This window comes from Cicer arietinum, chromosome 7 (assembly GCF_000331145.2).
Source record: "Cicer arietinum cultivar CDC Frontier isolate Library 1 chromosome 7, Cicar.CDCFrontier_v2.0, whole genome shotgun sequence".
In the NCBI taxonomy this organism is placed as follows: Eukaryota; Viridiplantae; Streptophyta; class Magnoliopsida; order Fabales; family Fabaceae; genus Cicer; species Cicer arietinum.
Window position 1 is genome coordinate 9,840,942 of NC_021166.2, and position 15,261 is coordinate 9,856,202.

At 28.0% G+C, this 15,261-nt stretch overlaps 1 protein-coding gene across 4 annotated transcripts; it reads right to left on the reverse strand.

The window, feature by feature from the left end:
• Positions 1 to 4,639: 4,639 nt before the first annotated feature.
• LOC101500425 (serine/threonine-protein kinase AFC2-like) lies at positions 4,640 to 8,426 on the reverse strand. 4 transcript variants are annotated; one of them, XM_004515800.4, is made up of 11 exons: positions 8,208 to 8,417; positions 7,291 to 7,483; positions 6,845 to 7,025; positions 6,704 to 6,752; positions 6,497 to 6,611; positions 6,188 to 6,279; positions 5,812 to 5,962; positions 5,632 to 5,696; positions 5,443 to 5,540; positions 5,263 to 5,365; positions 4,640 to 5,166 (listed from the first exon to the last, which is right to left on the reverse strand). In XM_004515800.4, the coding sequence occupies exons 1-11, from the start codon at positions 8,304 to 8,306 to the stop codon at positions 5,026 to 5,028; spliced, it is 1,287 nt and encodes a 428-aa protein (XP_004515857.1). In that variant the 5' UTR covers positions 8,307 to 8,417; the 3' UTR covers positions 4,640 to 5,025. The 4 variants fall into 4 exon arrangements, with proteins under 4 accessions (XP_004515857.1, XP_012567401.1, XP_027186772.1 ...); XM_012711947.3 differs by lacking the exon at positions 7,291 to 7,483 and having other exon boundaries at positions 8,208 to 8,426; XM_027330971.2 differs by lacking the exons at positions 6,497 to 6,611; positions 6,704 to 6,752 and having other exon boundaries at positions 8,208 to 8,395.
• Positions 8,427 to 15,261: the final 6,835 nt, after the last annotated feature.

The following is a 15,261-nucleotide window of genomic DNA, read 5'->3' on the forward strand; positions in this document are numbered from 1 at the left end:
AATAGTACAAGACAAACATTTAAAGCATTTGACAACTTTTTATTTTGTACACAAACAAAATAGATAAACAAACAAAATAATATCAAATCTATTACAATTACATCTCATGTATTTATATATAGAGAGAGAGAGATTTGAGATTCATCCACACCAGATGTCAACAAATGACCTTCTAAAATCTTAGAAGAACTTTCCATGAACTCCAACTCCATATCCATGTAACAATATCAAACTCTCTATTGTTATATGTACCTAAAGGATATTAAAAAAAAACATAACTAGTTATCTAAAAAATTATTTAACAATAACTATCATCCCAAAATAAAGTATAGATAAAATCCTAGAATTTTGTGGTGTAATTAGCTCAATAGCATAATATCCATATAGCTACAGATGCCAAATAGGTAACAAGAATTTAAACATATTGATAGAACTTTAATGCAAGGAATAGAAAGAGAAATAGAGCATTGACAATAATAGAAAGACATAGACAAAGAAAATAAAAATCATATATCCAAGTTATCCTACTCTCCAATGATAGACAATAACTTTAATTGATTTTAATCTTTTTTAATTGAGATATTACCGCATCATTAAATTGATTTAAACGATTAAGATTTCGTGTCAATAAATTTATTGCCACCCGAGGCTAATGGATATCAACTATATATATATATGGTGAGAGGGGGAATTGAGGGAGATAAATTTTTTGAGTTGAAAATAAATTATTATATTAGTATTTTCAAATAGCTTATACTTTTAGATTAAAAAAATTGTCTTATAGTTTGAAAAAAAAATCAATTTTTGACTAATCCTTTACCTCTAGTTTTATCTAGTCCACCAACTAATTCTAAAATCATATAATAGTATAATTAGAGTTGTGTTGTCAAATCTCTTATTTTTTATTAAAGTCACCCAACTTTAGAACTCCGAATAATTAGTTTTCTTTGAGTTATAAATCAGTTGTTACCTCAATATCTTGAATGCTACACTCGTTGCAAAGGTTCGCTGATCTAATTTCGTTAGTTTTCTCAATTAATTGCATACAAAATATCATAGGAGTAATGAGATATCTTAGCATTCCTTAGTTTACAATTGATTTGTAGGACTTGCATGGATACCTTAAAACTATGTACACTATGTATGATTTTCTAAATGACCGACAAAACAAAAATTAGTTATCTAGCAAAAAAGAAGCAGAATTTTGATGGTCCAAAATATATATGAAATTTAACTTATTTCTTCTTGTTAATGCTTTTATTCTTAAAATAATCCTTTTTGAAACAAATTTTAAGACGAAAATAATAGATAATTTGAGAAATACATTTACTTATTTTGGGTGCAATATTTAAATTTTTATTATATAAAAAATCGGATGTTAACTGAGAGTATATCAGTTTTGTTGTTTACATGATCGGTATTATCTTGTTAAATGTTAAGATTTTACCAATACAAGCCCTTTGAAATAAATCTAAAGATTTCATATATCCATTTATTATCTACAGAGAATCTGTTAATCAAACACGCACACGCGCGCACGCACACACACACATTATTATGAAATAGCAATGTCAATCACCAGAAATGTCAATTATTAGAAATGAGATTTTGAATTGTGACCATTTTAAAATTTTAATTTATGTGCTTAATTTAAATTAATTTAAGATCAATTTTGGCTGAAACATAATATTCTAGTTATGTTAGAAGTAAATAAAACATATTAATTCATAGCGAATTGTGATTTGTGTGTGAAAATAATTAAAGATAATAGATAGAAAAATCACACACAAAATATATTGATTCATCCAACTCGGACTAATCAAGTCCTCACAAATGAGAGATTTTCACTATGTGCTTGGTAACTAGAATGTTCTTCTTCACACCTTTTATCTTGATCACACTTTAATCAATTACAATCTTCACCTTTCAATTTATAAATGATTTTTAAGTTGTCTTTCAGCCTTAAAATAAATTTTACAAATCCACTCAATCTAATATAAAAGATAAACTTGAATTACAAATGATGTGTATGATAAAAGTGTTCGGGATCTTGAAACTTCTCAACACTTGTTTGAGAAAAATAAAGACAAACTCAATAAATGATGATCCACAAATAGAGTGGAGAGCTGAAATTTGCTTGAAGAGTTTTTGACTTGTTATTACTTGGACAAATGTTGGTATAATTATAAATTAATCTTTTGCCTTCATCTTTCAATTGATCTGTAATTTATAAATGATAAAAGCTTTAAATATTCAGTTTAAACTTAATATAGTCGTTGGACGCACTTCTCATGTGTCAGATCTATTTAAAAGTAATTAAATGCATGTTTATATTGTTGTCCATAACGTTTTTGACAAACGAATAATGTTCATGCTTTTGAGTTTGATGGAAAACGTGAATGAATGAGTGAATGAGCTATGAATGTCAGTTGGTACTGTTTCAAATCAAAGTTATACATTGCATTATGCAGAATATTATAAGTACAATATACTTGTGTACTTACTCACAACTCATTAATTTAAAGATCAATCTTAAAACTATTTTCCTCATTTGGGCATTCAGCTTGAGTTCTAAGTCTCATCATTTATTTGAACATTCTTTATACTCTTTAAAAAATGTTCTTTTGTAAAACCAGAACGTTATTCATTTTGTCATGTATAGAAAACGTGGATAAGTGATTTAGTAGTTGTTTAGTATCATTCATTTATCTCAGATGCAAGATGTGTTTTATGTGCACACGCAAAAAAGAGCAGCACCAAGGTCCTTGTTGTCATTGCTTATAACTCATCAATATAGAGATTGATCTTGAAGTTTTTTGCTTTGGCCTTTAGCTAGAGTTTTGGCCTTAAATCATAGTTATGAGTTGCCTTTATATTTAATTCACTTGAAATCTTAGATTTAATAATTTTATTTAAAATAAATTGTCTAGAATGATCTATTATATTAACAAAGGTTAATCTTTTTATAAACCAGATTGATCTTGGTTTGACTAGACTGAATGTTGTCAAAAATCAAAATGATATTGATTTATTCGGACTATAGCTTTTATGAGCTAGAATGATTTTGTATATATCAGAATTATCATTTAATAAATTAAAATGATCTTATAATAAATCAGAATAAGTTTGTAATTAACTAGAATGATCATTTGATAAATCAGAATGATATTTTAATTAATCAAAATGTTCTTTTGATCAATTTATCATCAATCTAGAGATTAATATGCATCTTTGTTTTTTGTAAGTATGTCTTCAAATCTTAACTTTTAATTATTCATTAAATGTTGGAAAAACCATGTGTAAAATGCGAACAAATTTACTTCATGTTGCTCTTCTAAAAAGATCCATCTTAACAATTGTATAGTAATGAGAACATTCTCGTGAATGTTTTCCTACATTATTTTGTTGAAGCAATACTTCTTACAATTTCTCTTGGTATTACTCGTGTTATGTCTTGTTCATCAAGTATCACTGAGATACTTCAGTATAACTTTTAATTAGACATTTTTTTTATGAATATATTATCTTGAAGATGCAATAATTATTCTCTTAATTGATTGATATATGATATATTACATTTGAAATTCTTTCATTATTGAATAGTTACATACACTTGTTAATGTGATTGACTTCTTGCTTGTACGCTTATTTAATTCATGTTCCTTAAATAAAACTCAAATACCATCATTAATAGATCATCATTTATAAAACTTAGTCATCTATTTCATAACATTTATTGTCGTTAAAATATATATATAAAAAAAAAAAAAAAAAAAATCGCTTCAACATGTTTGTCAGAAATAACATTTAGCATCGGCCAACCATACTTGAATCTAATGCAATCTTCAATAGTAACATCTAGTTCTGCATGGACACGTTAAAGCTAATATTAGTTTTTGATAAATATATTATAAATTCTCTTTATCTCTTCAGAAATTCGATATTTTGAATATCTGTTATTTTAAAAAACTCAGATTATTATTTTAATGTAAAAATTCAAAATTCAGAATATTTTAAAAAATTAAATATTAAGAACTTAAATATATTTCAAATTTATCAAATAAATGAAAAGTCTGAAAAAGCATATTCTAAAAAATTTAAAACTAAAAATATCTAAAATTACAAACAAACAAAAATATAACTAAGTTGTTCTATTAAAAACGCATATTTGTTTAACATCCTTTTTTTCTAATATTTTATATTAATTAGTAAAAAAATGGTAATACAAATTATTAGTAGAAGAATTTAAATGCAGCCAAATAAGATATAAGTTTCTTGTTAATTTTTGAAAACAATAAGCACTTTTCATACAAAAATCAATATTGTAATTGGATAGTAAAATAACGTAGAGAACAAAAAAAAAATAGATTAACAGACGAAAGTAAAAAAATTGTGTATACGAACCTTCTTCAATGCGGCTTTTTCATTATAGTGAAAAACAGGAGGGAGCCTTTTTATGTAAGTTAGTTTGTACCACCATAGTATGTTAAAAACAATTATTTTAAGATATGGGATCTAAACTGCACAAATTCTGTTCAGGCTTTTAGTTATTAAATTAAATTTTTAATTAACTGCGAATCGCTATACTAATGACATTGTAGAGAGAGCAAAATTTTGAGAGGTACAGACTCTTTTCAACTCAGCTAATAATACTCACACAATCATATAAATCTCAAATTTTAAACATAACACACATGTTAAAATTGTAATTATCTATGTACATTGAATTCCTGTAAGTCAGTACGAACGAACACATTCGTTTTTCTAAATAAGGATCGATAATCAAAGAGTTGGGGCGATCCTTGGTCATTCGCATCACAAGACTAAGATGAAAAAATTTACAGCACCATGGACACCCCTTCCAATTTGGAAGTGCTGCAGCGATCTTCTCACACAACACATATATGGGCTCTTGTGAACCCATCTTAAGAATGTCAAGTATGATGATAAGACCAAGCAGCAGTGGGTGTGGCGGCGGCTTATTGTAATTGGTTATGTGATCTCTTTTAATAATTGGCTGATCATCTAGTGTGATCTCCTCATGAAAAAGGAATGTCTCAGGGCTTCCTTAGCTGAAAGTCTTTCAGAGGGATCGTATCTAAGTAACCCCTGCAACAGATGTATGAGATCACCGGCTGAATGGTCAACATGCTGCATTATGAGGTTCTGCAAATATTTGAGAAAACAGTAAGGAATAAATTTAAAATCCACAATATAAATGGCTTTAAATAAGTCACAATAAATGGCAAAAACTAAAATTACCTGTAGTCTAGGGAGCTTCAATACAGCTTTAATGCTCTCCCTTGAGGCTGCACCCTCTGGCCAGTCTAATTTACTTCTTCTAACATACTTCTCAGCATGTCGGCTAAACGCGCAATAAATACAGTTATTTATTGTGTTAAAAGACTGTCCGATTGAAAGTATCAACTGTAGTTCACTTACTCAACTCTCTTCAACATGTGCAATGGTAGTGGACCAAGCACCCTCTCCATCATGGCAAGGTGCTCTAAATTTTCATGAGTCTGAAACAAAGCTTCGCCCTGGCATTAGAAGTTCAGAATTCAGAAGTCAGAACTCAAAAAGATTGACAAAGCGTTGCTTTCGGACAGATTTTCCAAGAGCAGAGCATACCGTGCATAACTCAACCAATATACATCCCACACTCCATATATCACACGGATGACTCCAGCCAAGACCTACAATACATTACAAAAATCAACTACTTAGCAAAGATTGAATGGTTTCCTATGGATTATCATCAAGCAAACTCAGTAGTAAAGACAAGTATTCTGTCCACAGTATTTCTTATACCAAGGATAACTTCTGGTGCTCTATAATGACGAGTTGATACAATGTAACTCTGATCTACTCGCTCATATGTAGTGCTACCAAAATCGATAACTTTGATAGCACATGACTTTGGCACTTTCTTGAAATATGAGTTTGGTGACCTAGATGTAATCTGTTAAACAAAACAACAGATTCTGAGATTGATCAACCCAGACTTGATAAATCGGTTTAATTTTAGTTTTATTAATAGGCATATGGACTGATGTCTGAAATTATTTGGGATTAATTACATCTTTAGTATTAAGCTCTGCATCACAGGTCGCCATTAGTCTGAAAAATTAAAAGAAAAGTGCAGAAGTCCAAAACAACAGAAAATCAGTGTAAAACAGCTATCTACCTTGTAGTCAGGAACTTTGACATAATCTGATGAAACGAGGAGTATGTTTTCAGGCTTAAGGTCAGTATGGATCATGCGCAAATCATGCATAACTGAAAATTTACAAAAGAAATATTAGAAAAGTAGACAAAAACCAAAGTTCAATTATAATTACATCAAAACAAACTTAATACAAACAAGGACACATACAAATAAGATTATGCATTAACTACTCTCAGAAGCTTATGATAAAACATGTTAATATGCACAAAACAAAATGGAATATAAGAAAGACGAAAGAGATACTGGTTTAAAGTAAAAACTACACACATGCTATACATTCCAATAGTTGTCTGCCAATCTCACGGACAAGATCAATGGGAAATGAGCGATAATTGTTTTTCCGAAGAAAATCGTATAAGCTTGGTCCAAGTTTCTCAAACACCTGTTAAACCATTTAAATTCACTCATGTCTTAACCCCCAAATTATTTGTATATTGGGGAAATCAATCCATCACAAATCAATCAAATACTTACAATACAGATATGATTACGATAGTCAAACCAGTTCCGTATTTGCACACAACTGCAAGGAATAAGACAATTTAACCAAGGCAATGGAATCAAATATTTTATGCTGTACTAGCATTAATGATAAATTAAAGCTAAACCACTTACCGGTTGCCTCCAATATCATGTTTACCAAGCTGCTGCAACATCTCAATTTCTATCATGGCTGCTTCTCGATACTTCTTTATTCCACGGACTATTTTTATGGCTACCATTTCCTTCCTTTCTCTGTCCCAGCATTCTAATACCTGCCCAAAAGTTCCTTCACCCATTTTGCTGTGGATCTTATCTGTAACCATCATAAAAAATGTGTAAATCATGCAAGTATAGTAAATAAACTACATTAAAATATCCAAAATTCTACACCTAAGAACATTCAAAATTAAAATGGTCGTCAATAATAACATTCCTACAGCTGAAATCATGAATAGTTATTAACACAATAAAATGCATAAAATTTAGTCTGCATTGAAAAATTAACAAGTGAATGGAGATGCATATGCATCAAATGCTGTTTAAAGGTAAGATTCGTAATGATGGAAAAGTGTAATTACAGCGGGAAGTTAAATTTTCTCCAACAGCAAACATGTAATGGCCATCTTTGTCATCATCTCGCCATGGGGGAGAACCATTTCGAGCAACTCCCTTAACAAAGAGAGAACTAGTGGTATTTTCTGCGGGAACCCCAGAAGGAGCATAGCTTGAAATATTCGCAACCTCTTGTCCAAAAAACAACCCTACCTGAGCCTACACACAACGATCCATTCATGGAACACTCAGCATTAAAGATTAAAATTTTATCCCACCAAATACCTCGCCGTTATCTCAGATTGTTTCAGCAAATTGACATGTGAGCATACATGATGAATATAACAAAGACCAGAGATTCAAACCAACTATTTTAAACTCACATCTGAAATTCCTTCATCAAAGACCATTAACACTAGAACCCAAATATCAAATCTAATATTAATTTACAACCGATAGCATTAAAAAAAATTGAATTATCAATATTAAAATATGAAAGAATATTATCAACGCGTGACACGAAGATATAAAGGATTAGACAAACAATGAATCATTAGATCCACAAAAAAAGGTTAACATATTTAATCGTCACCAGCGATAATAAAATCTTCAGATCAGTTCACAATAACCACAAAACACTGCAATCAATTACGTCCAAATCACACAAAAATAAAGTCAATGAAACCAACCAGGGAAAAAATACCAGATCCGTATTATACAGAAATACCCAGTTTTGTAATATTAATCAAAAGACCAAAACCAACAGATCCATCATAGTAACACATAAAAATCGTCATGTAAATCCTTTAAGAAAAAATAAGCAAATTTACGTGAATCAAACATACCTAACCTACACAAATTCCACCGGATCTAAAACCAGAATAAATAAACAATAATTTTTTTATCAGATCCAAAATTTAAGGATAACGACTAAAAAAATTACCTTAGGGACCTCGGGAACATCCCAGCCCAACCTCGCTCTCTTTCTTGGACGCCGATCCATGTGAGTGTGAGGGAATTCGAAGACTCTTTCCATTTCCATGACGATTCGAATAACTGCGAAAACTATTAGAGGAGAAAAAATCGGAGGTAAGAAAATCAATTTAGAGAAGATCTGTGCTTTCGCTACGCAGGAACCCTAATTTTGATGTTGGCCTAATATTGTAATAATTAGGCGTGAAGGCGATTAAAATAAAATCTAACCGTCCACGTGTTGGCGCAGAGGAGCATCTTAGTTTAGTGGATCGTGCTGTCAACTTTGGACTTGGGTTTAATCCGGGCCAGCATTTTAACCATGGTTTGGTTAGGTTCGTTGGAGCTAGAATAGATTGATATGGATTATGTTTATGTTTATTGTTTACAATTTTCTGAATGTACCTTTCAATGGGCAAAAATTTAGAGATTAACACATTTATCATTCCAATAATTAATTTGTCTAAGGTTTATATTGAATTGTAATATGACTTTAGTGATCGTACACTATCGATTTAAATTATTTTACATTAATAATAAACATAAATTATTAACTAATTAATGTTTTACGATAATTGTTATAATTGTACAATAAAATAATAAAATCAATAATTTTTATTGCTTTACAGATTTAAAATTAATTTACACGAAAAGTACATCTTATGCTTTTATCATATAATCCTAAATATTAAATTATATTTAAAGGCTACCATTAGTTTGTTACAATTTTAAAAAAAAAAATACAAATTACTATTTGAAAAAATCAATTATTTTAAAAAATTATTTATTTGTTACATTTAAAAAAATGAGAATCTAAAATAATTTCAAAATTACTTTAAATGAAAAGTGGGTTTTACTAATTTGTCAAAAATAATATTATATTTTATAAATAATTTGAAACGAATATTTATTTTCAACTGTGAAAGATAAAACAAAATCATCTATACTTTTCTTAAAAATCTTTAAAAATTAATCTCTAAATTGTTAAATATTAAAATTATCTTTTTAGAATCAATAATAAATAATTCATGTTTTGATGAAAAAAAATCTTGAGGATTTTAGTATATTATGGTCTCCTTTGTTACATATTATAAAAAAAATATTATTCAATAATTTAGAGATTAATTGTAAAAATGTATCAACTTTTAAGATTTTTATAGAGATGGTGTAGATCCACTATGATTGGAAGGCCATAACCCATGAAGGTTGAATTTGATGGGTACATTGGGATTGCATGGCATCTTTATGGTTTGAGATGAATGTCTAAAATAGGTTGTTGGCCATTGTTGGGCCAACTTGTAATAGTCATAAGCACCATAGCTAGTGCTAAGTAGTAGTACAAAAAGCATCGAACGTAGCATTTCTTATATGTGAAGAGATTCAACAGAAAAACTCAAGTAATTAACAATGAGTGGTAAGGTGTAAATGCAAATGAAGAGAACTTTCATTTAAATAGACATAATTTTGTAGGTAGTTCTTGTGAAGGTATTAACTTTATGAATCATGTGGGTGGTTGGGAATTTGCATATTTGAAATAGTTCAATTTTACACTACAATTGGAAGAATAAATAAGATGAAAAAAAACAAGGTGTGATGAATTAGACTTTGTATGATTATGGTTTTGTTTAATTTTATCAAATTGTCAATTGTTGCTAGTATCATATTCATTCCATTTTCTATTGCCTTATTCAAATCTTGTAGTTTATTTCATGTGAATTCAATTAAATTTAGCATTACTTCCAAGTTAGCCATTTTCTATCATAAGTTAATATGTTTATTCTTTCCTCTTTCATATGCATTCAATTAAATTTAACATTACTTTTAAGTTAGTCATTTTCTATCATAAGTTAATTTGTTTATTCATTCCTCTATATTGCATTATAGGGGGATGATACTCTATTTGATATTTGTATTATCATTCATTATTAGAGAAAGAATACAAATGTTATATTATGTTCTTTTCTCAACCACATTTCATTACAAAATAAAAATGAAATAAATAATATGAATTAATTAAGCATACTTACAATTCAACATGAATTAGAGAATTGTTTAGTGGTTTCTCAAACACTAAAAAATGGACTATCTAAGTAGCTAATAAAATAGACAATTTCTAAGTCATATAAATTGTACAATAAGGCCCTCTAGAGTATAAACTACTTGTATATTGAACTTCAATGTGTGATTGGACTCAAATTTTTTCACTTGAGTTCATACAAGTGAAATTAGCATAAATTTTTTGTCAAAAGAACTAATTAGTCAAATAAATTTTATTGGATTTAATTAAAGTGGTGATTTAAAATTTAATTATCCACAATACTATATTTTTAATTATTAACACTAAACTTTTACAAAGGCACGTGGAAACAATTGTGCATATTCTAGACAATCTACACTTGAGTCGGTATACATGTGTTTGCCTTTATAAACTTTAGTGGCTTACCAATTTTCTAATTGTGATTTTTTTCATTCTCTCTGTGACAACTTCTTTAATTAATGGTGTTATTATTATCTAATTAATCAAAATTATGTCAATTTGATATAAATATTAATTCTTTGGTAATATTCGAAGTAACTCACCATACTAGTTTTTTCTTTTTGTGGAAAAAAACTAACCACACTAGTTTGAACAATATTATTATCTGCTTAACAGTTATGACATAATGAAAAGTAAACAATAGTTAATAAAGATTATTCATTTACACTCCCCAAATTGACAATAATACCCTTTATATCCTTTCAATTTTTCAACCATTAGCCTTTACTAATTTGTTTTCCTATTCCTCTCTTCCTCTATTTCTTCCTCCTCTTCTTATTCATTTGTCTCCATCTTTTTCTTTCATTTTCGTTAGTCTTTCGATTCCTTTGAATTCAAACCCATTGTTGATATCTATTTTTTGTGATTTATATTTTTGTAAGGTTTTCGATTTTCTTTTTTCTATAAGATAAAAGTACACGTGAATTGAAATCACATACAAAAAACATAAAATGAATTCATAAAAACATACATAAACTAAATTTACGTATACTTACATCACTTAATTTAAAAGAAATACAAATGCATACAGTAATTAAGATAATGTAACATAGACATACCAAATTCTACACATAATAGAATTATTGTTAAGTATATGACAAATCTAAAAACTATATGATATTATTGATCTTACTTTATCCATTTTATTATGTATTTTTATTGTTTCCGTTTACAAAATCACCTAGTTTCCCTTATAATTGTTAGAAATATATTTTACCTTTATTTAATTACCTCTACTTTTATCTTGAAATACTTATGTTTTGGGAAAGTTTGATATTCAAATGAATAACATATCTTTTATCGTTTAATTTTACTCTTGACTTCTAAAAGATGTTTTGGCTACAATGCTTTATAATTTTTCTGTGTCCTTATCCTATAATCTATATCATCTTTTTATTTATGGTTTAAATATATTTTAGTCAAATAAAGGTGGAATGGAATAGTCTCCAAGTATCACCTTTTACTAATTTTATCAAAAAAAGCAACAACCATCATAGAACTTCCATTTTTTTTTTGGTTCTATAAATTTTTAATTCTTATAAAATTTAAAACTTTTATTTTTAGTCCCTTTAAAAGTTTTATCAACCTTTTATCACTAATTTTTTTTACACTTTTAGTCCTTATTTTATTTTATTTTAATAAAAAGTTTATACTTTAGTCACTAAAAAAAGTCTCTACAAAATGAAAATAAAGATTAAAAGTAAAAAAATATTTTTAAAAACTAAATTTTAAAAATTCTAATTTTATTAGAACTATAAATTTATTTAATCATTATTTTTTTTAATCTTTAAAATGATTAGATTTCATTCACAAGCCTTTAAACTTTGTGGTTATAATGCACCTTAGACTACAATACTAGGGACTCATCCTTGTGTATCCCAAGTTATGAGCCTCTGCCAGCTTTTCTACCAACGCCTCTATTGGTGCCTATACCTTGAGCACTAGTTTTCTGAACCACCATTTATTAATAACCATATGCATATAGTTTATTAATAGTTAAATAAAATTTTAATTTCTATAAAATTTCAAAATTTTATTTATAATTTATTAAAACTAATTTTCAACTTTTTAATTCTTAAAAAATACTTTTATTTATTTTTAATCTTTATTTAAATTTTATTTTTAAAATCGATACATTTATCCTAAAATATTTAGAAAAGTTTTTATCATTCGTGGCATTAATGACAATCAGCATCTAGCTTTTTCAAAAAAAAAAATCAATAAACAAATTAAGTACAAAAGAGAAAATAATATACCATAAATTAAATTTGAAAGAAAATCCAACTCAAAATTATATGGTATAATAAATAATTTTTTCAGAAGATCTTTAATGTCCATTAGTACATCGATCAACTACATAATCTTTAATACAGTTGGATCATTCTTAAACATGAATATTTGATAAGAAGATATAAAAGAGAATTTGTTGATCAATTGACGTAGACACACCAAATTTTCATACAAATTCATTGAATGAAAATATAACATCGAATCACTGATTAATTGATAACAAATAAATAATTCATTTATCTAAAGTTATTTGAAATATCTTTTATATATATATATATATATATATATATATATATATATATATATATATATATATATGGAGATAGCAAAATCACTTATTACTTGATGTTAGAAAAACTCTAACGTTTGCTCTTTACTAATAATTTCTACATAAGAAACATAAAAAAAATACTTTTCTCTATTGATATTTCACAAATGTCCGCGTCTATAGACATATTTGTTTCTACAAATACTTCAAGACACTGCACAAATCGAGATACATGTGCACAACCGTTTTTAGCGGAATACTTTTGATTGGAAGGCCATAACCCATGAAGGTTGAATTTGATGGGTACATTGGGATTGCATGGCATCTTTATTGATTGAGATGAATGTCTAAAATAGGTTGTTGGCCATTGTTGGGCCAACTTGTAATAGTCATAAGCACCATAGCTAGTGCTAATATGCACCTTTTAAGATTTTTGCATAATTGTCTTTGTATTAGAGAATAATACAAATTAATGAGTTTTAGATGCAATAATATGTAAGTCAACGATATATATACATATAATATTTATTAGGCTAAATAGCTTATGTGGTCCCTTAATTTAATTTTAGGTAACATTTTGTTTTTTTATCTTTTTTTTTTATTTTCATTTCAGTATTTTATGTTTTTAAATAATTTTAATTTTACCCTTTAAGTGTCTTTTCGTTAAGGCAACATTAAAAAATCCCCTCATTCGTTTTCTTCTCTTTCACGTTTCAAAATTTGTTGTTTGGTCTTTCGTTATCTTCTCCCACTCATTTGAACGATAACAAGAAGGAATCAAAGAATGATAACGAGAACGAAATCGAAGAACACATTATCGGTAATTCATCATACAAGTCTCCAAAAATTACTTTAACGATGATATCATCAATATCAGATCCAATATTGTCTTTTGTTTGGGTTGCATATTGGGTTGGTTCATGAGTATCAATTACTACTTGGGCAGCTTCTGGATGGGCCTATTTAGCTTCATATATTTGAGCCTTAATCTGCACATTATCCACAAATATAGGCTGAGATACTGGATGAATAACATACAATCTCACTTTCCTATTAGCATTGGTAAAATTTACCATTTACATAGCCCCAATGTCATTTCCCAAAAACTTTTTCTCACCATACACCTCATATTACATACTAATAACTTCAATATACTCCATTTGTTTAACAATATCAAAAATCTAATTGGCCAATATCACATTTCCAATTGGATACTTCACCATCATACACTTCCATTGTGTCACCCAAAAAAAGACATCCATTCATAAAAAACTATAATCAAATGGTTGGGGCCACAAATTTGCCCCATAATCTTAGAAAAAGAGGAAGGAATATGTATGTGGGACAACAAACCCTAGACCCCAATAAACAACACACGCAATAATCAACTCATTCAGAAATCAAACACATGCAAATAATAAATACAATAAGGACCCAACTAAATCTTTTATCCTAAAACAAATCGAAATCACTAAACATCATAATCAATAAACACATTACCTTTCTTCTCTTGTCAATGTGGGTTTACGATTTCTCGAAGCTTGATTCCGATAGTGTGTTATTCTATTTCCTTATTTGATTATGTTCTTGTTATCGTTTAAATGAGGAAAAGAAGAAAACGGAAAGATCAAACAATTAATTTTAAAATGTGAAAGAAAAAAAAGTTATGAGAAGATTTTTTAAGTTGTCTCAACAGAAAACCATTTAAATGGTAAAATTGAAATATTTAAAAATAAAAAATACTAAAATAGAAAGAAAAAAAAACTAAAAAATTAAAACGTTATTTAAAATTAAATTAAGGGAATACAGAGCTATTTAACTTATTTATTATATATTATAGAGTATGAAATTAATATATACTTGTTGGATAGAGTGAATTGTGAGATGAAATCAATTGATTGGTTTTAGAAAAAGAAATTGGAGGTTACGTTGCATATATCTAAAGCTTTATTTGGATGGTTAAAGAAAATAATGTTAAACGAATAAAAATGAGTTGAAAATTAATATATTATTTTTATTGGTTGGTTTGATCGCAAGTGAAAGGAGAGAAATGTATGTATTTGATAAAAGGACATAACTATGCTTGCAAAAAATTAAATATATACAAAAATACATATTAGTTCATAATTATTAAATATATGAATACAAACAACACTGTTTTTTTAACTAAGTTTACACGGTGTAATTATTATTATTATTATTAATATTAAGTTTCCTGACTTCGACACAGTACGGAAAAAATTAAGAAAAAAAGCACAATGCATATGCAATTGCAAAAAATAGAGTAGAGGGTAGATTTAGAACAACAAACAAAACTCATAATTTTCAAGTTTCCTTCTCATTTGGGGGAGGAAAGTTTTTGTATGAGTCCCATAAATTTTCAACTACAAACCAATCAGTGAAAAGTTTGTTGAAATTAGAGCTTTCCCT